This window comes from Selaginella moellendorffii, unplaced genomic scaffold (genome assembly GCF_000143415.4).
Source record: "Selaginella moellendorffii unplaced genomic scaffold, v1.0 SELMOscaffold_1, whole genome shotgun sequence".
Classification (NCBI taxonomy): Eukaryota; Viridiplantae; Streptophyta; class Lycopodiopsida; order Selaginellales; family Selaginellaceae; genus Selaginella; species Selaginella moellendorffii.
Window position 1 is genome coordinate 3,253,793 of NW_003314262.1, and position 26,034 is coordinate 3,279,826.

A 26,034-nucleotide genomic window follows, 5' to 3' on the forward strand; every position below is an offset into this window, starting at 1 on the left:
GTGACCATCAAACACCAATGTAACAACAATGTCTACACTCCCTAGACATTGGTGGCTCTTGCCAAGAACACTATGGAAATTATGGACTCAATCGTCTCCCACACCATTTTCTTTGGAAGGCACTTAACATTGCCATTCCCTTGATGTAATAGAATTTACTGTAGCTTTGTTTAATGAAGAATTAAAATCTAAACAATCTTAAAACAATATGCAAGTGTACAAGAATCCAGAGATTGTGTCATTTTCCTCCTCACATGTTGGATCTACTAGGGCAGGGTGGTAAACATCTCTCGAAAGATGGCAATGGCCTGGTGGTGCTAGCTCTGCTGGGGCAACAAGGGCTCCAAGACTGCTTGTCATGTAGTGCTGTTGAGCCAACATGTTTCTTGCACCTAGTAAGAATGAAATACAAAATAGTTCTGCTGAAGGTTTCGAACAATCTCAAGGAGACAATCTAAGCCAAACACAAGTTCTCATTGTCCTAGCTCAGTTCAAAGTGGTTTAAAAGAACAATCAAGGAGAAATCCTATTTCTTTCTCTGCTACCTGTATATTGCCATATTCTAGTCCACTAGTAGCACCATCATGAATAATGAAACCTAGCAGTAGTTTAGAAAAAGAAACGTGAAAGAGAAAGTTTGGTTTCACCTCAGCTCGGTGCTTGGACGTTCGAGCTTGATTTTGAAGCTGAGACAAGCTTTCTGCCATCTGGATACTGTCAAGAAAGGAAAAACATTTTTACCTTTGTGGACAATGTGAGATTTGAGGAGGAACTTTAAAAGCTAAACTCTGAGTGGTCTCTCCAAAACCATCACGTATGCTATAGGTATGGCCTTCAGCGGGGCCTACCTGCCAGAATTCCATCACTTATAAGCAATTGTATATGAGAGAGGAATTTCAGAGAGAGAGAGAATCCCTTGTACTTGATGGTCTCCTTCATCCATCCGAGGACAAGCAAGCCAATCATCAAGGCTATCGCTATTCGACTGTTTAGATGGTCTTGAGCGAGAGTGGAGCACCTTTCCACTCATTCTCCAGTGGGACAGGCTTGCATGTCTCATATCCACCACCTCCATCCCAGCCCAAACTCCCGGCAGCGCCCATGAATCATAATATGAGCAGTGTCATTTCCAGCTGATTCTGTGGCCCTTGAAGCAAATGCAGTACCTGTCTGATATCAGTGAGCGGGAGGCGGTGAGAACATGCTCCCAGAGGCACAGCACCAGAGATATTCTTGATGGAGGAGTGACAGCGGGGGGGGTCTCGGTGGCAGAGCTGTGTACTAGTTCTTGGTGAAACAGATTGCTTTCCCTTCCCTGTTTGCTGGGTGTGCTGTGTGTTGCTCAGAAGTGAGGAGCAAGAAGTAAGTTCTCTCCTTTTTGTCTTGCATTTCCTAGGTAGGTGTGTAGGGTGCTTGCATCCCTCTCTCACCCTGGCCAGCTCTTTTATTGCCCACCTCTCTCCCAACCCTATCCATGTATTCTCACGCTCAGCTTAGCCTTGTCAGTCTTTGGCCTCATTCTCTCATTCTTGCTCATGTCCCCCAGAAGCACCAGCCTCACACACTTGTCTCATGCAGTTATGTTTTTTAGTGTGAGCTATAGTAAAATTAAAGCTCAGTAGTTCGGATTTTAAGGCATGTCATGCAATCCTAATAGTAAACTACATAAAATGTCATCATGTGAGCTTACATTCCATTTTGTTAACTTTAATTACCACAACTACATGGATAATAATGTATGTTTTTAGTCTTTTTTGCATATATATCTGTGTGTGTGTGTGTGTCTATATATATATATATATATATATATATATATATATATATATATATATATATATATATATATATATATATATATATATATATATATATATATATATATATATATATATATATATATATATATATATATATATATATATATATTCCATTTTTTCATCTTCTTTGATGTGCATGAATGCTTATGCACTAGCACTTATTCACTCTTTAATTGGATGGATTTTATTGTGTTATATCTTGACACTATTATTGAAGAATGCTTATAGACTTGAATTAATATGATGATTGTGTGTGAATGATTGTTGAGTTGATCTGAGCTTATTTTGAGCAAATATTATTATAACTAAACCACAAACTGCATATGGTTTCACTACCATAACTAACAGAGTTTATTGAATCACTATTTTTTCAGTGACTTTAAATGAGGGATACTTAAAGAAGATGTTACAGTAGTAGAAGGTGTTATTATCTCAATGGATAGTACGAAAAATTGTCCATAATTTACCACTTGGTGAAGGAAATACTTATGTTTGTATAAAGAAACTTTTAATTGATGGATTGGTAATGATTTAGAAGGTGGAAGCTTTATATCATGGCCATTACAATCACTTCAAGTTCAAATCCATAAGAAAAGGTTGATAAAAAAGAATAAAAATTTTATTTATTAAAGTTTTGTTAATAGATCTTTGGAAAGAGGGTGACAAATGCAATCTTTTAGTAGACAATACTAAAATTGTAGAATCTGTTATTATTTCTTTGGATAGTAGCAAAATATTTCATAATGAATTGCTTGGATAACATAAAGCTTATGTTTCAATCACAAAGGTAGTTGTTAATAATACCATAAAGAACATGGAAGTTGCATCATGTTTTATAGCCAATGCATGGTCTTCAAACTCAATATCAAAAAAGTAAGTATCTTTTTTATATTTATAATAATTATATTTGGACATTTCAGCTTTTTATGCTCAAGAAAAAGTGTGATTCCAATGTGGATCTAGAAAAATACGGATTGGTGTTCCTGTTCAACTTTCATACAATGGTTTACATATTTCTTTCTGGATAAATATATTAGTAAATCCAAGTGATGCAGTTAGTGATTGTGTACTTGCTCACTTTGACTTAGGAGTTGTTATTACTCAGATATTACCATCTAAAATATTAAGTTGTGGACAATTAGTTTGTTGGCCACTTTCAAATATTACATTCTTGGGAGAAGAAAAGGAACCATCATCTAGAGAATCATTAAATACAGAAAGAAAATATAGATTTATTAATAGATCTCAAATCAATTTAAAGTTAAGGGTCCAGTTCCAAAACATAAGCAATAATCACTAGCTAAGGCACATATAAGAAAAGTCTCTACTCTTGATTACTACTCTCAAAGGTACATAATAAACATATATAATTTTACAGCTTATAACTAAAGATTTAATTCTTTATTATCAGGTGTTGTAAAGTTGTAAAGAGAAATATGGAATTCATGTTGGAAAGACCGTCTTGAATTTATTTAAAGTTTTTTTCTATGCTAAAATACATTCAAAAAACTTCGATATAGATTTTGGTATGGTTCTATCCTAGAACTATTTTAGTCAAGCATATGATTATTTCATCTGATAGCGTAATATTGTTTCTCATGCTCTAATTTTGCAGTTTGTAAACCTTACTTTATAAGCTGACACTCATTGCATTTAAAAAATGCTAGTATGCTTTGCAATGATTACATCTGGATGTGATTTATAAATTTTGTCATTTTTTTGTTCCAAAATGACCTTGTGATCCAAACTTAACACTTGGTTTATTATCAAAACTTCTACTATATTTAAAGCATGAAGAAAAAGGAATAATTATAAAAGGGCAAGAGTTGCATAATGCTTTACCTGATAATAAAGCATTTATTAGTCATCAACTTCAAAAAGAGTCAAAATCTTTAAATAGTCCAAATAATTTTACTTTAGCTTCAATATAAAAGTACATCAGACCTTGTGCACTCCTTCAATAGTCACGACTACTAGTGCACTAAGTTTACCACCAAATCTTTTATTAACACTTGATAATTGTGGATCAGAAAACAAAAATTGATGGTTATTTGCATATTTATCCCTATTTGTAGCTCATGAATGTTTTAATATAATCACTGTTAGTTTTCTAATAGTGGGGCATATGTATGAGGATATTGATGTTTTATTCAATCATGTTTCAGATTCAATTCAGCATTAAATATGTTTAACATTCCCACATATGTTACATCAACTGCAAAATTGTATTTCTAATGGGCTTGAAAGACATTTTATAACAGAAGTGCTAGATTTTAAAAGGTTTGTGCATGGTTAATGATGGTGCAAATGAGCTTCAAAGACATTCTAAAACATTACAATTTCACTTTTCTATGAAAGGTAATTTTCCAGTTATTCAATATAAAATGTGAGTTTTTCATCAAGAATCTATTACCTTTAACTAAGGTTGATCCATTAGTTATACTAGGATTACAAAACATAATAGATAAAAGGATTTCCACAAAAAATAATTATATTAATAGTTATAATATCAAAATAGAGCTTGTTCTTAATTATTGGAAAAAAAGTAGTAAATACACCATCAATTCCTCCAATAGTTAATTTAAGATTTTTAAAAGGATTTTGGCTATATTCACGAAGAGAGATTAACAAAAAAAAGAGTCATATAATGAGAATAATGAACTTGATATACTAGATAATCATTATGTTGATAAAAAAATCAACAACCTAAATTTTGTTTTATCATCTCTAAAATTACTGAAGGATATTATGTATTTGTAAGTCCAAAAGATATTATATATCCAATATGGTTAGGAAGATGTGTGGAAAACCCAAAACTTATATGTGCTATTACAGAAGTCAAAGTTCAATGGTATATACTATATGGTCCATATAATCAACCAAACAATCAACAATATATAAGGTGGTAGATAAAGAAATGGGAATTGAATCTAAAAGATCCTCAAATGACACTTGGAAATATTATCTTTTGTTAGTTTTGTAAACTATAGACACATATAGTTACTCATCCAAAGTTTGTTATTAAAGGTGTAGGACATAATTTAAAATTAGAAATTAGGTAATTTCTTATTTTTGAAATAGATTCATTCTATAATTAATTATTTTTAACAGGTGATATAAATTATGAAGTAAAATAATTATACTTTAAATGAATAAAAATATTTAGTTGATAGTAATTTTTCTTAAAAGTAAATAATTGTTACATTAATTCTTAAATTCTTTAATATTTTAATTAGAAGTAATAAATTCAAATATAATACATAAATATTTTTATAATTTTATTTATTTTTATATATGAATATCATGGCTGGCTGTTCCACTCAATACAGAATAAGCATTTCCAAAAGGCTATTAAGTGGATATTAAGATGAAAATAATTTATATTTATATTCTTAATATTTGTTGTGCTACAAGAGTAGAGCTTTAGTTAAAAAGCTTAGCTGAAACTTAATAAACTTCATTAAAGTTTAGAAATATTTTTAAAATATTCTATTTTGAAAGATTCCTTTAAATCTCAAATTTAGTAGAGTTTCCCAAATTAATAAAAATAGGATTAGCTTTGCATAACTCCTTTTCTTTGCTATCAAATATTCCAGCAAATTTAGTATCTACCATCTTTGTAATCTCCCTATTTATCCACTTCTGGAATTGAACCATTCAGACAAGACAATTTTCAATCAAAAAGTTCCCATACCCTGAATAGAAATGAAGCTAGAATGGTCCATATGAACAGATACCATTGTCTTGGTTCTCTTTCAACCCTGTGGATCAAGTGTAACTCTGAAAGGCTCAATGTTTTCTCAATTTTTGTATTCAATGTGTAAAGTAGATGTAAGTGAAGCAATGCATCCTACAGATTTAAATAAACATTCATGCTATAGAAAAACAAAAATAATACAAATTACCATCTTGAATGGATGTTTGTATTGTCCTAAAAAGGTGTAAATGCTTATTTGATCTCTTGCCAACATAGCCTATTCAGCTTCATGAAGTGAAATAAGTGCGTGTATATGACTTAGCCTCATAGTGCACTACAAATGCTGACATAAGATCTCTAAACATACTCACTCTAAAGTATTCAGGACATTGAAAGAAACACACTTTTGTAAAATATAAATCTTTAAGTCCCAAAAATGGAACTGAAAGTGTGTCATGTGGTAGTAGTTGAAGCAAAAGTGTAATAAATATAATACATTTAAACCAAAAACTCCATGCTTGTGTTTGTTTTTTACGCATTTCTTTAGGAGTTTCATTCCCACTCTTGATTTATCAAGGATCAATTAGAAAGGGACAAAAAAAAGATTGACATCAAGATTAAATCTGAAACCAAGTCTAAGATTGAGTCCAAAACTAAATTTAAAGTGGAGTCTGAGACCAAAATCAAGACTAAGTCCAAGTCTTAGTCCAAGGGTGAGCATTATTGTGGACAAAAAAGAACTTCAACATTATGGACTAAACTAACACAACTATATAATACTAACAAAAATCAAATTGAGAATTATAAAAGCTCAACAATATAAGTACTCATGAATGGAAGGTTTAATATTAAAGAGATGTAGGCTAAATGGGCAGAGCACTTGGACCAAATATAAAGTTAATATAACTTTAAGATCACCTTTAAGGCTAATAAGTGCTTTAACTTGGGATGAAAATTGTAATGTATATAATTTTCATCCTTTACCCTATAGTCATTTATTATAAGATTATCACAGAGTGGAACCTAAACCCATTAGCAGCCCCATGTCCAAAATAGCAGAGTGGAGCTTAAGTTATAAGGCCTTAGGCCACTAAACAAAGGGACAAAATTAAACTCTATGTAACCCAAGGAGTGAAAGATAGAAGCATGGAACAACATTAAAATCCTTTATGATTCAAAAGATAATTCCTGGCCTAGTGATCATCTCTTTTGCATCAAAAGTATTTCTAGCTCTTTGGCTTAATCCAGAATCCCCAAATTCTCAATCTACTAGCTTCCCAAAAGTTGCCATTTAATGATCTACCCTTCCTACCTTTAGCGTTAGATTTCATTGGAGGAATGAAATCCTGTAGTGTATTTGCCTACTTGAACAACTCTTTGACCTCCAACTCTCAAGCATCCCTTACAACATCTCAGGAAATTGATTCTCCATCCTCATGAATAAGTATTTCTTGAGCCCATCTAAGAAATAATCTCACAACTGCCAATCTTGAAGCATTGAAGGCCTTAGCTACACTACAGTTAAACATCTGTATAAGCCCACACTATCTTAGATTCCTTCTGCTTCTTTATCTGAATCTAGCCAATCCAAGCCTAGCTCATATCTACACGGATGATCCTAGAGTTCCTCATTATTGGCATTCCAGATGTGTTGGCCAAGTTGTCATTGCAAATATTCATGCTGTATATAGACCACCCATTGACCTTGTTAGCTATGAAGAGACTGGAGAGCCAATCCTGATTTTCATCTATCTGACCATCCCCGTTGAAAGAAGGAAGCTTGAACTTTTCTGAAATCATGGAATTTCGTGAAATATAATGAATCCTCCTGCCTTTAAAAACTTGTGGAGAGGGCTTATGTTGGCCCAACCTTGCCTCCAGAAGCTTCTTTCTGTGTGGAGGGTGAATTCCCACCAAATTCATAACTGCTTCCAGCGATTCAGCCACCTTTTAAAGAACCAATTGGACCGTAGGCTTTACTTCTCTAATACCAAGGGTGGAGCGAACAGTTCAAGACAGGGCTGATCCATGTCAAGGGTACCACAAGGCAGCGATCGTTGTGGTTTAAGGAAGGATTGGCAAGGCCGAGAGCGCGGAACAGTGCTTTGATTGGATCACTGGCAGGAATGCGATCTGCTGGAATGCGCTGCAGTACTAGTTTGATCCCTTTGATTTCTCAGGAGCGATTGCCGTTTCATGATGAATTTGATATATATGATTTAAACCATATTAGCCACACTAATAAACTCATTTCCACTATGTTATATGCCTTAGTTTTTAAGAAATTCACTGTGTTAGAATATATTTATTTGATTTTTATCATTCTAAACTATTTTTATTTCTTTTTTTTTCATTTAATGCTGGTAGCATTTCCTTAAAAATATAATACAAGAAAATTAAGTAATACATAAACTTGTTGAAGAGCCAAAATACACTCTTAGTTAAACTATATTCTTAAACCCTAAACTTTAAACCCAAGTACAATCTTTCAATTATCCATTGAGATGAGTTCTACTTCTAAAACACGTTCCTGGTGGCGAGCCTCACCTATTTGACAAGACATTATGAGCTTCGAAATTCATGTGGTGGTGCTGCTGATGGTAGACCTGGGGAGCAGCAGCATGAACAAACCGAGCTAGAGGTCTGGTTACCACAAACCCATTGCCCCCATTCTCACCTCTCGGCTGCCACTCCACATTGTAAGAAGCAATGCTCCTCGGAAACTCTGCGCCACCACCACTTTGAACAACGCCTCCATGCTTCCCTGCTACCGCTAAAACTTGGTTCTTGGCAATCCTTAAAGCTCTTAGAATGTCTTCCACGCTGGTGTTACTAGGAGCGCCGAAACCATTTGAAGACGAAGATTGCGTAGAGCTCTGCTCTCCTGTCTGAAGATTTCTAGCCTCGTTTCCCTGTGATCTCACCCCAGATTCTAAACTCTCCGAAACCTTGAGCGTTTCTTCGGTGGAAACCGGTGGCTCCTGTTGGCTACAAGAAACCGCTGCTTCTTCTCCTCCCATGCAAGCTTGTTCTTCGTGAACTCCGGGAAAAGTTTGAATGATTTCTCCGCTCGATCCCGCGTTGTTGGTGGTAACAGCCTGACAATGAAAACAAGGGCATCGTACAAACTTGGCAGTAGCAAACGACACAAAGTACCTGGAGTCCACCGTCACCCGGGTCGTGATCGTGAGGAGCATTAAAGTTCTCGCCAGAAATCCCGCTGTTCTTGACGTTCGTGGCGCTGGCCTCCATACCAACAACGCTGCTGCCGCTGCCGCTGCTGCTGCTGCTGCTACTGCTACTGCTGCCATCGCTTTCCGAAGACGCAGTGGAAATCTCTTGCTGCTGCTGATCAACTTTGTCGATCTCGAGCTGTTCTCCACTCCAAGATTTGCTCTCAAACAGATCCATCACACGGGCCAGCCATCCACTCTCGCTCCCCGCCACCTCCCGGATCTTCGCAAGCTCGACAACGTCGGCTCCAACTTTCGTCCAGGAGTTTTTCACTTGTTCGTCAACTCCAAGTTCCCTGGAACAAAAGAAGCATAGGATCATAGAAAACCAGGCAAGGAAAAGTGAAAGAGAGTTTAGAATACCATGCTTCCTTCCTTCGGAGAGTTCGACATGATCTTCCCACTCGTCTTGGGACGAGCGAAGAGTCCGAGACTGGCGATTCCGAGGGGCTGCTTTGCTCGATCGTGTCACCTTCCATGTCCGAGTAGTGTCGCTTGGCGACGCCGATCCAGTTTGGCTTGGATTTCTTGGATGCGGTTGCTTGCTCCTCGTCGTCATCGTCTAGTTGTGGATCGTCGCTGGCTGCGTTGGAGTTTTCCGGGGCCAGCTTCACTCCGGCCTCGTCCAGCTTGAGCAGTAGCTCTTGGATCACGTCCTCACATCTCTTTCGGTGATGGATCTCGGCTTCCAGGCTTCGTTCCAACTCTTTCACCTGCGAGAAAACCCGTGAGCTCGAATAAAAGAACACAGCACAAGAAAAAAAGAGAAAAAAACTTCCACCTTTTTCGTAAGTTGTTGGACGTGTTGCTTCGCAGCTCTGGAAGAGTTTCTCTCGGACAAGAGCCTGGCTCTAAGAGATTCAATAATAGCAGTAGACTCTTCGGTGGAAACCTTCCTGAAACTTATAAGCTCATGGTACAAAATAGAAAAAAAAGAAGAAAAAAACCAACCTTTCAGCTGGAACCGAAGAGGAGATCGATGAGGATGAAGACGAAGAGGATGGCGCTGTTTGGTTTTCTACCGCTTGGACTTGGATGCTTTGCTCGACAATTTCTTCCGGAGTGGACACTGGAACTACTTGGTGTTCTTGCGAAACTTGAGCGTGACCATTTTCTTTCATGGGAATTCCCTCCTGTTCTTCTGATCCCATGGCTATCCAGTAGAACAGTACTATATGCAATGAAGCCCAAGACCTGTGGATGGCACAGTCAACTTAACGAGCCGCGTGGAAAGATTCAAAGGCGAATCAATGGAGCTCCCACACAGATCTGGAAACGAGAAAAGTCCCTCCATGTCCGCGTGATCGTCTTTGATCCGGGGGAGAAACTCGACCAAAAAACCCAATGTAGGTACCTTATCTCTCACGGAATCCAGAGAAAGCTCCGGCCAAGCTCCTCCAAGCTTCCAATTCCACCATCGCTCCAAGAACACAAGATTGTGGTGGCCAGAAGAAATTCCCCAAATCACCGGAAGGAGTAACTCTGGAGTGGTGGAGTGGACTAAACCAGCGAGAAAACAGGGCCGACTCAAGAACAAGAAAAAGGCAAGCCACTCACACAGTCACTCACTCACTGAGCTCTGGAGCAAGAGGACAATGCACACTCTGGAAAAGAGAAAAAAAGAGAGTATAAAAAACAGCGGAAAAATGTGGAGGGTATCTACAAAACCTGGATTTCTAGACAACCCATCACTCGAGATTCACTCTTTAAGTTTTTCCAGCGGCCTTCGAGAGATCAAACTAGTCACTCCAGTGTTCTTGAGGATTCGATCGAAGAATCAATGCAATGAAGAGCTCAAGAGCTCTCTCTCTCTCTCTCTCCTTTTTTATCTTTTTCCCCGTGTCAGATTCTAGTTTGGTAAAACCATGTGAACGCCGAAGCATATCCGAGGAATATCCACGGGCGGGGTAAATATTCGGGCATCGTTCTGGGCCATAAGAATCCATGGAAACGAAGGACGCGATCAACCAGGTCGAGCCCACTTCATCAAAATTGGGCGAGGACTGCCAGATCGATAGGTGCTGCCGGTAAGATATCGCAAGAAAGAGGCCCCAATGCTGGGATTCTACACAAAGTTTGAGAGCGACGCAGGCTAACGTGACAACACGTTGCTCAGTCAGGATCCAAGGAACAGAAATAGAACAAAAATCGAGAAAAATTATAAACCAAAGAAGGATCTCGCGAGTGATCCAATGCCGGAATTTAGGTCAAAAACTAGCGGGAGGAAGGGGACGAAAGCTGATTAGTTAGGGCATGATGATGTGGCAATGACCTGGCCTGCCACGTCATTGCATGTGTGTTCCAAACCCTGCCCTAGTACTTTGGCCGTCATCCACAGTCTTCCCGGCGCCGCGGCGGGAGCTCCAGCGACGATCCAACTCCACATTTCTTCCATGCGGTGAATCGAGGTATGGAAATATAGCGCGATCGCGAAGTAGCAATGAGCGATCGCGAAATATCGTCCAGGGAGCTCATGGATTGATTGGCTTGTGTGATCGCCAGGGTTGCCGTGGCATGGATCTCCCCAGGAGCCCCAGGCGATTGAAGAGCAGCAGGGTTCCACTGCGATCGCTCGCTCGGGTGGCTTGCGTCGCGGCCGGCGTCCAGTTTGGGTGGGCGCTCCAGCTCTCTTTGCTCACGCCTTACGTCCAGGAGCTCGGGATTCCTCACACTTTCGCGAGCTACATATGGCTGTGTGGGCCGATCTCGGGAATGCTGGTCCAGCCCATCGTCGGCTACTACAGCGACAACTGCGAGAGCAAGTATGGGAGGAGGAGGCCTTTCATCCTCCTCGGCGCGGTGTCCGTCGTCATCGCCGTGGTGATCATCTCTTTCGCGGCGGACTTGGGCTTCGTGCTTGGCGACTCGGGGAAGTCTAGGCCGCGAGCCATCGTGGTCTTCATCCTCGGGTTTTGGCTGCTCGATCTCGCCAACAACACGCTCCAGGGGCCTTGTAGAGCGCTCCTCGCCGACTTCACAGGTGACAAGCTATACCATCTTCTTTGTGAGAACTTACAGTGTGGTTTTTTTTCGCAGGAAAGGATCAACGAAGAACGAGACGAGCGAATGCGTTCTTCTCGCTTTTCATTGCTCTCGGGAACATTCTGGGATTTGCAGCAGGCTCCTACAACAGCTGGCCGAGCCTGTTTCCTTTCACGAAAACGAAGGCCTGCGAGCTACCGTGTGCCAACCTCAAGTCGGCGTTTATGCTGGACATCATCATACTGCTCATTACGACAGCGCTGAGCGTTACTGCAGCGGCAGAGATTCCATGGTCGCCTCTCACAGCGGGAGAGAAGTTTGGCATCACAACGCCGCAGACGCCTTTGCTGCCAGACCAGGAGAATGGTAGCGGCAAGACGACGACGGCGACGACTCCAAGCACCTCGGTAGCTCGTGTGAATCCGGATGACGAGGAAGAGGAGGAAGAAGAAGAAGAGCCCGTCCAGGAGGCTTTTATATGGGAACTTCTGGGGACGTTTAAGGAACTTCCACGACCAATGTGGTATATCATGGCGGTGACGGCCTTAACTTGGTTCGCCTGGTTCCCGTTTCTACTCTTCGACACGGACTGGATGGGACGGGAAGTTTACAGGGGAGAACCAAACTCCTCGAACAGGCTGCTCGCTTATTTGTACGATACGGGTGTTCGAACGGGGTCTCTCGGTCTGATGCTCAACTCAGTGGTCCTGGGATTGACTTCGCTCTTGATAGAACCATCTTGCCGGAGGATGGGAGCAAGCAATGTCTGGGGGATCGCCAACGTGATTATGTCGATATGTTTCGCTCTCACAGTGCTCATAACGCTTGCTGCTGAAAGGGCCTCCGGGGATGGACCGAGGGAGCCTCCGAAGTCCGTGAGAGCCGCTGCACTTGCCGTTTTCGCTGTGCTTGGAGCACCGCTAGCAGTGAGTAAAACGAGCGAGGGATGACCGTTACAGAGCTTCTTAACTCTCATCACGCCTTTGTGCAGGTCACGTATAGCGTCCCTTATGCTCTGACCGCGACATTTACGAGCTCCATCGGTGGTGGTCAAGGTACTGTCGTTTTCGATCGCTTTCCGTGTTTATTTTCTCCTGAGGAGCTTTGCGCGCGTTGATGAAACAGGCTTGTCCATGGGAGTACTTAACTTGGCAGTCGTGCTACCTCAGGTAAGTGTCCGAACGAAGCCGAACCAAGAGCGTTAATTGTGTGAAACTTGTGTAGGTGGTGGTCTCGTTGGGAAGCGGTCCCTGGGATGCTCTCTTCGGCGGAGGAAACATGCCTTCTTTCCTCTTGGCCGCTGCGGCAGCACTTATTGGCGGAATTCTGGCGATTGGATTGCTCCCGCGTCCCCCGCCTGAGTTCCGTCCGACTGGTCTCATGCGTACCCGGAGCTCTCCCATTCCGTAAGTTCTTTCCGTTGTTGTGAGTTTGTACAGTCGTGCTCGGCAAAATAAGAATTGTTTGATGCAAGCTTTATCATCATTTGAGTCCACACTCGTGCGTCGTGCAGCCGGCCTGTTGGCTGGCTTTCACGACGACGACTTTGAGCAGGTATCGTGCGTCGTGATTCCGATACTTATTTGCTCCTTCTGTTTTAATTCTACCGCCCGTATCAATTGGGATCAAGCTTCTGAGGTATGAAATACTTTATTTACCATTTATTGGATGAATTGAATGACTCTTTTTTCTTAACTTCTATTGCTGCAGACTCTCGCCTCGTGATAAACAAGTCCTGGTTTGCAAAAATATCCTTTGTCTGGAGCACAGTGCCTGGCTTCGCTGCAAACACACAGTCCTTCCAAAGCACATCCATCCTTTGCTGTCACCGGACTTCCTCGGATTCCCAGCACAGCATCAGACCAATCACTTGAAAACCATCCTTGTGGATCCAACTTCCTCCTAGCCGAAAGAAACTTAGACAAATTCTTCGTCTTCCTTCCAATGTCCTGGAATGCATGCGGCCTGTTCTTCCCGAAGTGTGGCTTCCCGTTATACTTAAACAGTAAAAGCTGCTCTATCTCCTCAGCAACGTCCTCGTACGTCTGTGGTTCCCCTGGCCTCCTGTCTCGGAATGTAATGAACTCAATCTGTGCTGCGTCAGTCTTCGGTCCAAGGTAAGCCTGAGAAGCTTTCAAGTATCTAATCTGTAATGCAATGGAAGTGTCAAGCAGACAGAGACGTTCTGGCGACAAGTCTCTCAACTGCTTCACGTCTCGGATAAAGTTGCCAACATCGCTGATGGAGATAGATACCGAGACGTGGAACCAGAATTGGCCATGTGCTCGGAAGTCCCAGCCGCAGACGAGCCTCTCAGACTCCGGAAGAGCCAAGTTGGTGGAGTTGCTGTAGGTGTACTGGCAGCCTCCGCGAGCTTGAAACTTGTGGAAGTATCCGACCACAGGGAATCCCGAGAAACGTTGCTGCTGCTCATCGTTGACGAATCCGCCACCCGTGGAAGTGATGGTGTTTACCGTGTTCTTAGCCGCGGAGCAAAAGAAGGTTGAATTTCCAATCGTTTCAGCTGCTTCTTCTGGAACAGACAATTTAAGATCAGTCGGAAGCAGCAGGAAAGGAAGATTTGGAAAGAAGGAAACAGGGACGTGGATAAAGATAACTGACGGCTCAGTCTTGAACTCCTGGCAGCAGCAGCCTGCACGGGAAGAAACGGAACTCTAATCAAAGCCCCATTTCCTGGCACCGAGAGTGGCGCTCTGTCATCGGTCCTCCACACGTATTTCTTCTGCGAGCTGTACCACAACACTTCCCCAAACTCGTGCTCCCGAGCCAGCCTCAAGAAGTCGTCCTCCAGCGACGCATCGTCCGCCACCGACAGCGTCACAGACCTCTTCGTCATGGGCTGTACGGAGAACGTCAGGTGGGAAATAGCTCCAAGAACTCCCAGCGAGATCCTGGCGGCGTGGAACAGATCACTCCCCTCCGCGACCGTGACAACTTTGGCAAAGCCTTCCTTCTCGGAGGCCGGGACGACGATTCTCGTGGACACGAGGTACTCGTAAGTTCCTCCGCCGCGACTCCACAGGCTGCTGCCGTGAGCCCCCGTGCTCACCATGCCCGCTGGCGACGCGCCGTCCCAGTCGATGGTCTGGTGCAAAGTCACGCCTTGCATCGCCAGGAGATCCATGAGCTCGCCAAGCATGATTCCAGGGGGTGTGGAGACCGTCATGGAGCTCTTGTCGACGACGACGCTCGAGTTGGAGTTGAAGCTAGCGGTGCTGATGACAACTCCCCCTGTGTCGGATCCGGAGTTTGGACACGCGAATTTGGTCATGGTATGTGCCTCCCTGCTTATCACTTTGATCTTCTGCTTGCTCTTGACTGCGTAGGCCACGGCGTCGAGGAGCTCGGCCTCGTTGGTCGGGAAGAACGCCTTGGTGATCTTGCAAGGCCTGCGATCTGGCCATGGACCTCTGAGATAGTTCTTGAGCTCGCAGCCACTCGCATCGCATTCTACTAGAGATCTTACAAGATGCAAGTTGAGAGAAAAGAGGAGGGCGAGGAGGACGAACTTCATGATCTCGAGTACTTGTTGGTGAAAGGTCTCAAAGATTTATGGACCATTTTCTATCAAATGCCACCTTGACTTACGTCAGTAAAATCATTTGATAATTAGTATATTAGAAACAAATGCTGGTTGGTTGACAAAGGCTAGCAAAGAGTAGTTAGTATGGTGTGCAATTTGTGAAAAATGTATGTCCTATAGATGGGGGTAAATTTTTGTGCAATTTAATTACGGCAGCAGCCACCTCAGCATATATTCGGAGCATATACTTAAAATATATAGTGAAGGCTTTTTATTAATCACTTATAAAAAATTTAAACACAAAATGTTTCTCATTTTGCATGATTATGATGTTTACAGAGTCTATGCTAAAACCTTTCTAGAAATCCCTTATTCAAAAGAACATCTAGCATGTTAGCACACATTCTCATTGTTATTTAAACTTTTAAAGGACATATTATTAAATCATACAATTTCATCATATGAGTTATTCAAGTTTGAGCATTCAAGTCTCTCCAAAATAAGTCATTATATTATAAAATTGAAATTTATAAAAACTTTCTTCTGCAAAACTATGGAGATCACCGCAACTTGAAATCTATAATCATAACACACTTGAAACACTTAATATAGGTTTAAGCCTTTTTTGACTCTATGACAAAAACAACAACTCAATCTTCTCTTGATTGTGCTTGTAAATGGTGTACAAATTGTTTGCTTCCAATTATAACCCAAAAAACACCATTCGGTACCAAATGGTGTTTTTTCATGTTTGCCTAATATGACTGAATGGAATATTTTGGGTGCCCTAGACTTAAGTTGTACACACTCACAAACTTTTAGTATAAACCCCAAATATTCAGAATGCATGCTCGTAGTTTTTGTTTGATGGGCTTGAGCTGAAACTAATTTATATCTATTTAAAGCTGTTTAAATCCACATATAAGTTGATTGTGGGTTCAACTCCACCTTCTTCTTGACCTACCCTCACTTGATGCTGGCCTGCTACCTTCGCCTCCTCCTCTTCCTTTCAATGTACAGAAAGGAAAAAATCTAGGCAGCTTATTGATAGATATAAATTTAAATATTTATCTGAAAAGTCCCTCAAAGAGGTTAACAAGGCTAGATTGAGCCCAAGAGGGACATCGTGTCATGGACAACAATGGTCGCCCAAGCTGGAGATTGTTATTTGGCTGCCGCAAGGGAGATCTTCAATGTGAGAGGACGCATCTCTCACGGTAGCTCAAGTACAGGAGGATGATCAAGGCCAGAGATTTTTTTCTTGAAGGGATGCCAGAGATGGAACTTCTATGGTTACAGACGTATTGCAGAAAGCAGGCTCAACAAAGAAGAGGAACTGTCTGGAATGACTTTTAATTTAAGTATATTCCTTACACTAAAACAATTGCTGAGCACATCTCAGAACTGAACAACAAACAAGGAGAAATGATGCATCTTAACTTCTATTGCTGCAGACTCTTGCCTCGCGGTAAACAGGTCCTGGTCTGCAAAAATATCCTTTGTCTAGAGCACAGTGCCTGGCTTCGCTGCAAACACACAGTCCTTCCAAAGCACATCCATCCTTTGTGGTCACCGGGCTTCCTCGGATTCCCAGCACTGAGTCAGACCAATCACTTGAAAACCATCCTTGTGGATCCAACTTCCTCCTAGCCGAAAGAAACTTAGACAAATTCTTCGTCTTCCTTCCAATGTCCCGGAATGCATGCGGCCTGTTCTTCCCGAAGTGTGGCTTCCCGTTATACTTAAACAGTAAAAGCTGCTCTATCTCCTCAGCAACGTCCTCGTACGTCTGTGGTTCCCCTGGCCTCCTGTCTCGGAACGTCATGAACCCAATATTTGCTGCGTCAGTCTTCGGTCCAAGGTAAGCCTGAGAAGCTTTCAAGTATCTAATCAGTAATGTCATGGAAGTGTCAAGCAGACAGAGACGTTCTGGCGACAAGTCTCTCAACTGCTTCACGTCTCGGATAAAGCTGCCGACGTCGCTGATGGAGATAGATACCGAGACGTGGAACCAGAATTGGCCATATGCTCGGAAGTCCCAGCCGCAGACGAGCCTCTCAGACTCCGGAAGAGCCAAATTGGTGGAGTTTCTGTAAGTGTACTGGCAGCCTCCTCGAGCTTGAAACTTGTGGAAGTATCCGACCACAGGGAATCCCGAGAAATGTTGCTGCCGCTCATCATTGAATAATCCGCCACCCGTGGAAGTAATGGTGTTTACGGTGTTCTTAGCAACGGAGCAGAAGAAGGTTGAATTCCCAATCGCTTCAGCTGCTTCTTCTGGAAAACATTCAATTTTAAGATCAGTCGGAGAGCACGAAAGGAAAGGAAAATCCGGGACAGGGATATAGAGGACTTGAACTCCTGGCAGCAGCAGCCTGGACGGGAAGAAACAGAGCTGCAGCGCCATTTCCTGGCACCGAGAGTGGCGCTTTGTCATCGATCCTCGACACAAATTTCGGGTAGAATGACCCCCCTTTATTTAGGGTGGGCCCCGTTTGCTTATTTGGATTTGCATGCCACCTCATTGCTTACATGCACATGCCACCTCATTACTGTATATTATTTTCAACTATTTTTAAGTATTTAAAAGTACAAAATCAAATATATTATTTATTCTACTATAACAGCATTATCTTGATTGTATAGCTTAATATGACTACATAGAATATTAAATGTAGCTTCCTTTCTCTCTCTTGTGGAAGAAGACCAACAGTAATACAAAAACTAAAAGAATATTCCAATACTAAAGAGAATGAATAAAATAAGCAAAGCAATTAGTCTAACCATAATACTAAAGAGAATGAATAAAATAAGAAAGAAAATATAAGGAGCACAAACATAAAACACAATGAGGAAAAACCTAAACCAATCGTAGGTTATATACTTATAAATTATAGCCGTTCATTCACTGGCTAATTATAAAATTATAGTCCTTAACATATCCGTTAACAGCATCTACTAATTAAAATTTAGCGTTAAACATTTAGGGTGCAGAGCTGGGCGTGACTAAGCGCCACGGAGGAAGCAAGGAGTGAGCGTGCTGTATTGTGCATTTCTTCCCAAATTTCTTCTGCGAGCTGTACCACGACACTTCCGCAAACTCGCGCTCCCGAGCCAGTGTCAAGAAGTCCTCTTCCAGAGACGCATCGTCCGCCACCGACAGCGTCACAGACCTCTTCGTCATGGGCTGTACGGAGAACGTCAGCTGGGAAACAGCTCCAAGAACTCCCAGCGAGATCCTGGCGTCGTGGAACAGATCACTCCCCTCCGCGACCGTGACAACTTTAGCAAAGCCTTCGTTCTTGGAGGCCGGAACGACGATTCTCATGGACACGAGGTACTCGTAAGTTCCTCCGCCGCGACCCCAAAGGCTGCTGCCATGGGCCCCCGCGCTCACCATGCCCGCCGGCGACACGCCGTCCCAGGCGATGGTCTGGTGCAAAGTCACGCCTTGCATCGCCAGGAGATCGATAAGCTCGCCAAGCATGATTCCAGGGGGTGTGGAGACCGTCATAGAGCTCTTGTCGACAACGACGCTCGAGTTGGAGTTGAAGCTAGCGGTGCTGATGACAACCCCCCCTGTGTCGGATCCGGAGTTTGGACACGCGAATTTGGTCATGGTATGTGCCTCCCTGCTTACCACTTTGATCTTCTGCTTGCTCTTGACTGCGTAGGCCACGGCGTCGAGGAGCTCGGCCTCGTTGGTCGGGAAGAACGCCTTGGTGATCTTGCAAGGCCTGCGATCTGGCCATGGACCTCTGAGATAGTTCTTGAGCTCGCAGCCACTCGCATCGCATTCTACTAGAGATCTTACAAGATGCAAGTTGAGAGAAAAGAGGAGGGCGAGGAGGACGAACTTCATGATCTCGAGTACTTGGTGGTGAAAGCTCTCAAAGATTTATGGATCATTTTCTATCAAATGCCACCTTGACTTACGTCAGTAAAATCATTTAATAATTAGTATCCCAGGAAACGCTAATTGACTCTTAGAGAGAAAATATGTTTATAAGTTGTTACTTTCCACAAAATACATAGCATGAAAGCAAATATCAGTCAATGAAGGCCATTTGTCTTTGCGGCGTAGCTATCACTGGGAACATCATGTGCACCACAAGACCAACCAGCTAACACCAGTCCTTCAAAATGTTCGTAAAATTCCGAGATGTTTCTGATACTGCATCTTGTCTTTGAGCTCCAAGTGCCACTTCCCACAAGTAAAGCAATGCGGCCAAGGAGAAAGAAAGATTTGGATCAGAGTCAAGTAAGCCATAATCAAACTCCACACTATAGAAAAACTGAAATTCAATTCTTGAAAATTCACAAGAGATTTAATTACTGAATCTACTACTCCACACAGGAGCAATGCTTGGATTGACATATGCTCTAGTGAAAATTAGCACTAGAAATGCAGCGCCTAGATCAAGAACATTAGTATTAGTATTTTGCAATGAGTGAAATTGAGGATTTCTGTAGTGCCAACAAACAAGAAGAGCATCATCTTCATGGTTACCCAAGACAACCTATCAAGCCCTGGAGATAGAGGTGTTGGTTATTTAAATCCACATAAGTTGATCATGTGATATAAATTATTAAGAGTTCCAGTTGAGGATGCTGGATTGAGCTCTATTGAGTGGATCCCAGGCAAGCCTGAGGAGCTTTCAAGAATCTAATCTGCAATGCAAGGGCAGTATCAAGCAGACAACGACGTTCTGGTGATAAGTCTTTCACGTCCCGGATAAAGCTGGCCGATGGAGATAGATACCGAGACGTGGAACCAGAATAGGCCGTAAGTTCGGAACTCCCAACCACAGACGAGCCTCTTGGACACCGGGAGAGCCAAGTTGGTGGAGTTGCTATAAGTGTACTGGCAGCCCCCTCGAGCTTGAAACTTGTGGAAGTATTTCCGACCCGAGAAATGTTGCTGCTGCTCATCGTTGAATAATCCGCCAACCGTGGAAGTAATGGTGTTCACGGTGTTCTTAGCAACGGAACAGAAGAAGGTTGAATTCCCAATCGCTTCAGCTGCTTCTTCTGGAAACAATTCAATTTTAAGATCAGTCGGAGAGCACGAAAGGAAAGGAAAATCCGGGAGAACGGCTCAGTCTTGAACTCCTGGCAGCAGCAGCCTGACGGGAAGAAATAGAGGTGTAGTCTCAGCCCCATTTCCTGCCACCGAGAGTGGCGCTCTGTCATCGGTCCTCCACACGTATTTCTTCTGCGAGCTGTACCACAACACTTGCCCAAACTCGTGCTCCCGAGCCAGCCTCAAGAAGTTGTCCTCCAGCGACGCATCGTCCGCCACCGACAGCGTCACAGACCTCTTCGTCATGGACCGTACAGAGGCCGGGACGACGATTCTCATGGACACGAGGTACTCGTAAGTTCCTCCTCCGCGACTCCACAGGCTGCTGCCGTGAGCCCCCGTGCTCACCATGCCCGCTGGCGGGTGCAAAGTCACGCCTTGCACCGCCAGGAGATCCATGAGCTCGCCAAGCATGATTCCAGGAGGCGTGGAGGCCGTCATGGAGCTCTTGTCGACGACGACGCTCGAGATGGAGTTGAAGCTAGCGGTGCTGATGACAACTTCCCCTGTGTCGGATCCGGAGTTTGGACACGCGAATTTGGTCATGGTATGTGCCTCCCTGCTTACCACTTTGATCTTCTTGCGATCCGGCCATGGACCTCTGAGATAGTTCTTGAGCTCGCAGCCACTCGCATCGCATTCTACTAGAGATCTTACAAGAGCAAGTCGAGAGAAAAGAGGAGGGTGGACGAACTTCATGATCTCGAGCACTTCCGGTGAAAACTCTGTCAATAAAATGATTTAATAATTAGTATATTGGTGGGTTGACAAACCCTAGGTATGAAAGCAAGAATCAGTCAATGAAGGCCATTTGTCTTTGCGGCCTATCTATCACTGGGAGCACCAATCCTTCATAAGGCTTGTAAATTCCATCCTGTCACTTCCCGCAAGTAAAGCAATGCAGTCAAGGAGAAAGAAAGATTTGAGTCTTGATCAAACTCCACAGTAGAGAAAAATTGAATTTCATAGTTAATGAAATTCAAATGAAACTCTTGTAAAATCTTGAAAATTCAAAAGAGATTCTTAATTACTGAATTAGTATTCTCCTAGAAATGCTAGTGCTTATCAGCGTAGTAATTTCAAGTAACTGGTAGTGCCTTTATTTGGCACATATCGCTTTGCCACATAAGCTGAGATTGCCAATAAAAATTTCATATAATTATATCATATTAATAATTCACAATGAGTGAAATCTCAAATTTCTCTAGTGCAAACAAAGAAGAGGAACATCATCTCCTGCCCAGCTAAGACAACCTATCAAGCCTTGGAGATAAAACTCCATAGTTCTACAGGTCATTAAAGTTTTGATGGGTGTGCAATTTAAAGGTTCTTTTATCCCACTCTAAAAACACTTTAAAAATCGGTCATTAGGGCACTAATTTATGTGTTTTTAAGGGTTTCCAAAAAAAATCAAAATTAGGATAATATTTTTAGTTATTTCTTTTTATTCCTTTTTTGATAATTTGGTACATTGATTTAAATTTTTCCTCAACAAAATAATGAATATTCTAAATAAACCCTTAAGTTGTACACACTCACAAACTTTTAGTATAAACCCCAGATATTCAGGGAGTCTGGGAGAATGCTCGCTCGATGTTTTTGTTTGATCTAAGTGAGATACTTGATTGGCTTGAGCTGAAGCTAATTCATATCTATTTAAAACTGTTTAAATCCACATATAAGTTGATTGTGGGTTCAACTCCACCTTCTTCTTGACTTACCCTCATTGATGCTGGCCTGCTACCTTAGCCTCCTCCTCTTCCTTTCAATCTACAGCAAAGAAAAACTCTAGGTAGCTTATTGATAGATATAAATTTTAAATATTTATCTGGCTTAGATATAAACTATTAAGAATTTCTCAAAGCTGTTAACAAGGTTATAGGAGGAATAAGAGCTAGATTAGGCCCAAGAGAGACATTGTGTCACGGGCAACAATGATCGCCCAAGCTGGAGTATTTGGCTGCTGCAAGGGAGATCTTCAATGTGAGAGGACGACAGCCTAGCTCAAGAACAGGAGGATGATCAAGGGCAGAGATTTTTTTCTTGAAGAGGATGCCAGAGATGGACGACTTCCATGGTTAGAGACGTATTGCAAAGGGCAGGCTCAACGAAGAAGAGGAACTGTCTGGAATAATTTTTTTGACTTTTTAACTTGTTGACCTTCTTGATTCTTTAAAAAATATAATCCGATATTTTAAGTATATTCCTTACACCGAGCACATCTCAGAACTGAACAACAAACAAGGAGAAATGATGCATCTTAACTTCTATTGCTACAGACTCTTGCCTCGCGATAAACAAGTCCTGGTCTGCAAAAATATCCTTTGTCTGGAGCACAGTGCCTAGCTTCGCTGCAAACACACAGTCCTTCCAAAGCACATCCATCCTTTGCTGTCACCGGACTTCCTCGGATTCCCAGCACAGCATCAGACCAATCACTTGAAAACCATCCTTGTGGATCCAACTTCCTCCTAGCCGAAAGAAACTTAGACAAATTCTTCGTCTTCCTTCCAATGTCCCGGAATGCATGCGGCCTGTTCTTCCCGAAGTGTGGCTTCCCGTTATACTTAAACAGTAAAAGCTGCTCTATCTCCTCAGCAACGTCCTCGTACGTCTGTGGTTCCCCTGGCCTCCTGTCTCGGAACGTCATGAACTCAATATTTGCTGCGTCAGTCTTCGGTCCAAGGTAAGCCTGAGAAGCTTTCAAGTATCTAATCAGTAATGTCATGGAAGTGTCAAGCAGACAGAGACGTTCTGGCGACAAGTCTCTCAACTGCTTCACGTCTCGGATAAAGTTGCCAACATCGCTGATGGAGATAGCTATAGAGACGTGGAACCAGAATTGGCCATAAGCTCGGAAGTCCCAGCCGCAGACGAGCCTCTCAGACTCCGGAAGAGCCAAATTGGTGGAGTTGCTGTAGGTGTACTGGCAGCCTCCGCGAGCTTGAAACTTGTGGAAGTATCCGACCACAGGGAATCCCGAGAAATGTTGCTGCCGCTCATCATTGAATAATCCGCCACCCGTGGAAGTAACGGTGTTCACGGTGTTCTTAGCAACGGAGCAGAAGAAGGTTGAATTCCCAATCGCTTCAGCTGCTTCTTCTGGAAAACATTCAATTTTAAGATCAGTCGGAGAGCACGAAAGGAAAGGAAAATCCGGGACAGGGATATAGAAGACTGACGGCTCAGTCTTGAACTCCTGGCAGCAGCAGCCTGAACGGGAAGAAACAGAGATGCAGCGCCATTTCCTGGCACCGAGAGTGGCGCTTTGTCATCGATCCTCGACACAAATTTCTTCTGCGAACTGTACCACGACACTTCCGCAAACTCGTGCTCCCGAGCCAGTGTCAAGAAGTCCTCTTCCAGAGACGCATCGTCCGCCACCGCCAGCGTCACAGACCTCTTCGTCATGGGCTGTACGGAGAACGTGAGCTGGGAAACAGCTCCAAGAACTCCCAGCGAGATCCTGGCGGCGTGGAACAGATCACTCCCCTCCGCGACCGTGACAACTTTAGCAAAGCCTTCGTTCTTGGAGGCCGGAACGACGATTCTCATGGACACAAGGTACTCGTAAGTTCCTCCCCCGCGACCCCAAAGGCTGCTGCCATGGGCCCCCGTGCTCACCATGCCCGCCGGCGACACGCCGTCCCAGGCGATGGTCTGGTGCAAAGTCACGCCTTGCATCGCCAGGAGATCGATAAGCTCGCCAAGCATGATTCCAGGGGGCGTGGAGACCGTCATAGAGCTCTTGTCGACAACGACGCTCGAGTTGGAGTTGAAGCTAGCGGTGCTGATGACAACCCCCCCTGTGTCGGATCCGGAGTTTGGACACGCGAATTTGGTCATGGTATGTGCCTCCCTGCTTACCACTTTGATCTTCTGCTTGCTCTTGACTGCGTAGGCCACAGCGTCGAGGAGCTCGGCCTCGTTGGTCGGGAAGAACGCCTTGGTGATCTTGCAAGGCCTGCGATCTGGCCATGGACCTCTGAGATAGTTCTTGAGCTCGCAGCCACTCGCATCGCATTCTACTAGAGATCTTACAAGATGCAAGTTGAGAGAAAAGAGGAGGGCGAGGAGGACAAACTTCATGATCTCGAGTACTTGTTGGTGAAAGCTCTCAAAGATTTATGTATCATTTTCTATCAAAGTCAATTTTTGCCACCTTGACTTGTCAATAAAATCAAGTAGTATCCCAGAAAATGCTGGCTGGTTGACAAAGCCTACACTATACTTTTAGAGAGAAAATATGTTTATAAGTTGTTACTTTCCAAGAGCTGGACAAAATACATAGTGTGAAAACAAGAATGAAGGCCATTTGTCTTTGCGGCGTAGCTATCATTGGGAACATCAACCAGCCAGCACCAGTCCTTCGAAATTTTTGTAAAATTCTGGGATGTTTCCAATACTGCATCCTGTCTTTGAGCTCCAATTGCCGCTTCCCGCATGTAAAGGAATGCAGCCATGGAGAAAGAAAGATTTGGAAATAAGTTAGTGTCAAGTAAGTTTTATCAAACTCCTCACTAAAGAAAAACTGAATTTGAAAATCGAATGAAATTTTTGTGAATTCCTGAAAATTCAAAAACTGAATCTAAAATTCCATATAAGCAATTGGATTGAGAAGATGCTCTAGGGGAAATCAACACCTAGAAATAAGTGCTTAGATCAGTATAGAAATTTCAAGTACTTGGTACCTCATTGAGAGCACAAATATTTTGTGAATATTAGGGCTTCAAACTTCACTAAGAATACTGTTATTAACTCCCATGCTAACAAAAAAGATCATCATCTCCATGAGAAAAAATCAAACCATCCCCTTGAGTCAATTGGAAAAGAAGCAATTGTTTTATGAGAGAGTTCTTAATAACTATTTTATCTCTATTTATCCCTTAAAGTTCCAAGAATCCATAGTGATAATATATTTAAATCTCATTCCATGATCACATGCGCTACACTCAACCCCCTTTCAAAGATGTCAATGTTTGCATTGACTATTAAATAGCAACACCTATTGAGCCAAAGGGAATCAACACTTCCATTTTTACACTAAATCTACTAATCTTTCAATTGTGTAAATTAGTTATTCCATGTGAGATAGCTAATCATCCACCCGTACCGTAGTCATACAGTGGATACCTTCATCTGTGGATACTTCACATAAAAGGAAGGACATATGTATGGATGCCCAATACATATAATTTTAAATTTAAGGGTAAGAATATATTTACACTGAATCTACCAATCCTTCTATTGTGTAAATTAGCTATTCCTGTACCATTTACTCTAATACCATATATAGCACATTTTATCTCTCTCCTTTTAAGTTAACTGGAAAAAAGGCAATTATTTGATGAGAAAGCCCTTAATGGTTATTTTATCCTTATTTATCCCCTAATATTCCAAGAATTCATGGTAACATTATATCTAAATTTCATCCCATGATTACATGTGTTACACTGGATTTGCTATTTGATAGTTTTACATATCATTAAAGCTTTTATAGGTGAGTATAGTGCATGTGATCATAGGATGAGATTTGGATATACTGTCACTGTGCATCTTTGGAACTTTGGGGGATAAATGGGGATAAAATAGCTACCAAGGGCTCTCTCATCAAGCAATTGCCCCTTTTCTAGTTGGCTTAAGGGGAGAGAGATTGGTATTGGAGCAAATGGCATGGG

At 42.5% G+C, this 26,034-nt stretch overlaps 6 protein-coding genes across 8 annotated transcripts; 1 reads left to right on the forward strand and 5 right to left on the reverse strand.

Annotated features, from left to right (window-relative positions):
* Positions 1-7,927: 7,927 nt before the first annotated feature.
* LOC9630494 (serine-rich adhesin for platelets) lies at positions 7,928-10,548 on the reverse strand. Of its 3 annotated transcripts, XM_024685980.1 has the most exons (6): positions 10,102-10,548; positions 9,699-9,941; positions 9,529-9,649; positions 9,111-9,460; positions 8,671-9,043; positions 7,928-8,612 (listed from the first exon to the last, which is right to left on the reverse strand). In XM_024685980.1, the coding sequence occupies exons 2-6, from the start codon at positions 9,896-9,898 to the stop codon at positions 8,058-8,060; spliced, it is 1,599 nt and encodes a 532-aa protein (XP_024541748.1). In that variant the 5' UTR covers positions 9,899-9,941; positions 10,102-10,548; the 3' UTR covers positions 7,928-8,057. The 3 variants fall into 3 exon arrangements, with proteins under 3 accessions (XP_024541748.1, XP_002962053.1, XP_024541744.1); XM_002962007.2 differs by having other exon boundaries at positions 9,529-9,643; positions 9,699-10,548; XM_024685976.1 differs by having other exon boundaries at positions 9,699-10,548.
* Positions 10,549-11,066: 518 nt separating this feature from the next.
* Positions 11,067-13,202, forward strand: LOC9630495 (sucrose transport protein SUT2). Its single transcript, XM_024685113.1, has 6 exons — positions 11,067-11,155; positions 11,250-11,727; positions 11,784-12,655; positions 12,721-12,784; positions 12,855-12,898; positions 12,954-13,202. Exons 2-6 carry the CDS (start codon positions 11,262-11,264, stop codon positions 13,137-13,139), a joined length of 1,632 nt encoding a protein of 543 aa, XP_024540881.1. The 5' UTR covers positions 11,067-11,155; positions 11,250-11,261; the 3' UTR covers positions 13,140-13,202.
* Positions 13,203-13,360: 158 nt separating this feature from the next.
* LOC9657875 (L-gulonolactone oxidase 3) lies at positions 13,361-15,372 on the reverse strand. Its single transcript, XM_024685104.1, has 2 exons — positions 14,352-15,372; positions 13,361-14,262 (listed from the first exon to the last, which is right to left on the reverse strand). Exons 1-2 carry the CDS (start codon positions 15,262-15,264, stop codon positions 13,421-13,423), a joined length of 1,755 nt encoding a protein of 584 aa, XP_024540872.1. The 5' UTR covers positions 15,265-15,372; the 3' UTR covers positions 13,361-13,420.
* A 1,336-nt stretch (positions 15,373-16,708) lies between these two features.
* On the reverse strand, positions 16,709-17,710 carry LOC112348279 (probable truncated L-gulonolactone oxidase 7, mitochondrial). Its single transcript, XM_024680505.1, has one exon. The coding sequence runs from the start codon at positions 17,708-17,710 to the stop codon at positions 16,709-16,711; it is 1,002 nt and encodes a 333-aa protein (XP_024536273.1).
* Positions 17,711-18,256: 546 nt separating this feature from the next.
* Positions 18,257-21,011, reverse strand: LOC112348283 (L-gulonolactone oxidase 3-like). Its single transcript, XM_024680511.1, has 2 exons — positions 20,956-21,011; positions 18,257-19,029 (listed from the first exon to the last, which is right to left on the reverse strand). The coding sequence occupies exon 2, from the start codon at positions 18,890-18,892 to the stop codon at positions 18,257-18,259; it is 636 nt and encodes a 211-aa protein (XP_024536279.1). The 5' UTR covers positions 18,893-19,029; positions 20,956-21,011.
* Positions 21,012-22,533: 1,522 nt separating this feature from the next.
* LOC9630497 (L-gulonolactone oxidase 5) lies at positions 22,534-24,528 on the reverse strand. The gene is made up of 2 exons (XM_002962010.2): positions 23,539-24,528; positions 22,534-23,458 (listed from the first exon to the last, which is right to left on the reverse strand). Exons 1-2 carry the CDS (start codon positions 24,443-24,445, stop codon positions 22,617-22,619), a joined length of 1,749 nt encoding a protein of 582 aa, XP_002962056.1. The 5' UTR covers positions 24,446-24,528; the 3' UTR covers positions 22,534-22,616.
* Between the last annotated feature and the right edge of the window lie 1,506 nt (positions 24,529-26,034).

Bases quoted from the DNA above. Each gene is read 5' to 3' on its own strand.
- LOC9657875 (XM_024685104.1), bottom strand. From the start codon at position 15,264: ATGAAGTTCGTCCTCCTCGCCCTCCTCTTTTCTCTCAACTTGCATCTT. The intron at 14,263-14,351 runs GTCAGTTATCTT...TGTCTGTTCCAG, and splicing joins CAGGAGTTCAAGACTGAGCC to AAGAAGCAGCTGAAACGATT.
- LOC112348279 (XM_024680505.1), bottom strand. From the start codon at position 17,710: ATGACAAAGCGCCACTCTCGGTGCCAGGAAATGGCGCTGCAGCTCTGT.
- LOC9630497 (XM_002962010.2), bottom strand. From the start codon at position 24,445: ATGAAGTTTGTCCTCCTCGCCCTCCTCTTTTCTCTCAACTTGCATCTT. The intron at 23,459-23,538 runs GTCAGTCTTCTA...AATGTTTTCCAG, and splicing joins CAGGAGTTCAAGACTGAGCC to AAGAAGCAGCTGAAGCGATT.
- LOC9630494 (XM_024685980.1), bottom strand. From the start codon at position 9,898: ATGGGATCAGAAGAACAGGAGGGAATTCCCATGAAAGAAAATGGTCAC. The intron at 9,461-9,528 runs GTGGAAGTTTTT...GTTTTCTCGCAG, and splicing joins TCCAACAACTTACGAAAAAG to GTGAAAGAGTTGGAACGAAG. The intron at 8,613-8,670 runs GTACTTTGTGTC...TTTCATTGTCAG, and splicing joins CGGGTGACGGTGGACTCCAG to GCTGTTACCACCAACAACGC.
- LOC112348283 (XM_024680511.1), bottom strand. From the start codon at position 18,892: ATGACCAAATTCGCGTGTCCAAACTCCGGATCCGACACAGGGGGGGTT.
- LOC9630495 (XM_024685113.1), top strand. From the start codon at position 11,262: ATGGATCTCCCCAGGAGCCCCAGGCGATTGAAGAGCAGCAGGGTTCCA. The intron at 11,728-11,783 runs GTGACAAGCTAT...TTTTTTTCGCAG, and splicing joins GCTCCTCGCCGACTTCACAG to GAAAGGATCAACGAAGAACG. The intron at 12,785-12,854 runs GTACTGTCGTTT...TTGATGAAACAG, and splicing joins CTCCATCGGTGGTGGTCAAG to GCTTGTCCATGGGAGTACTT.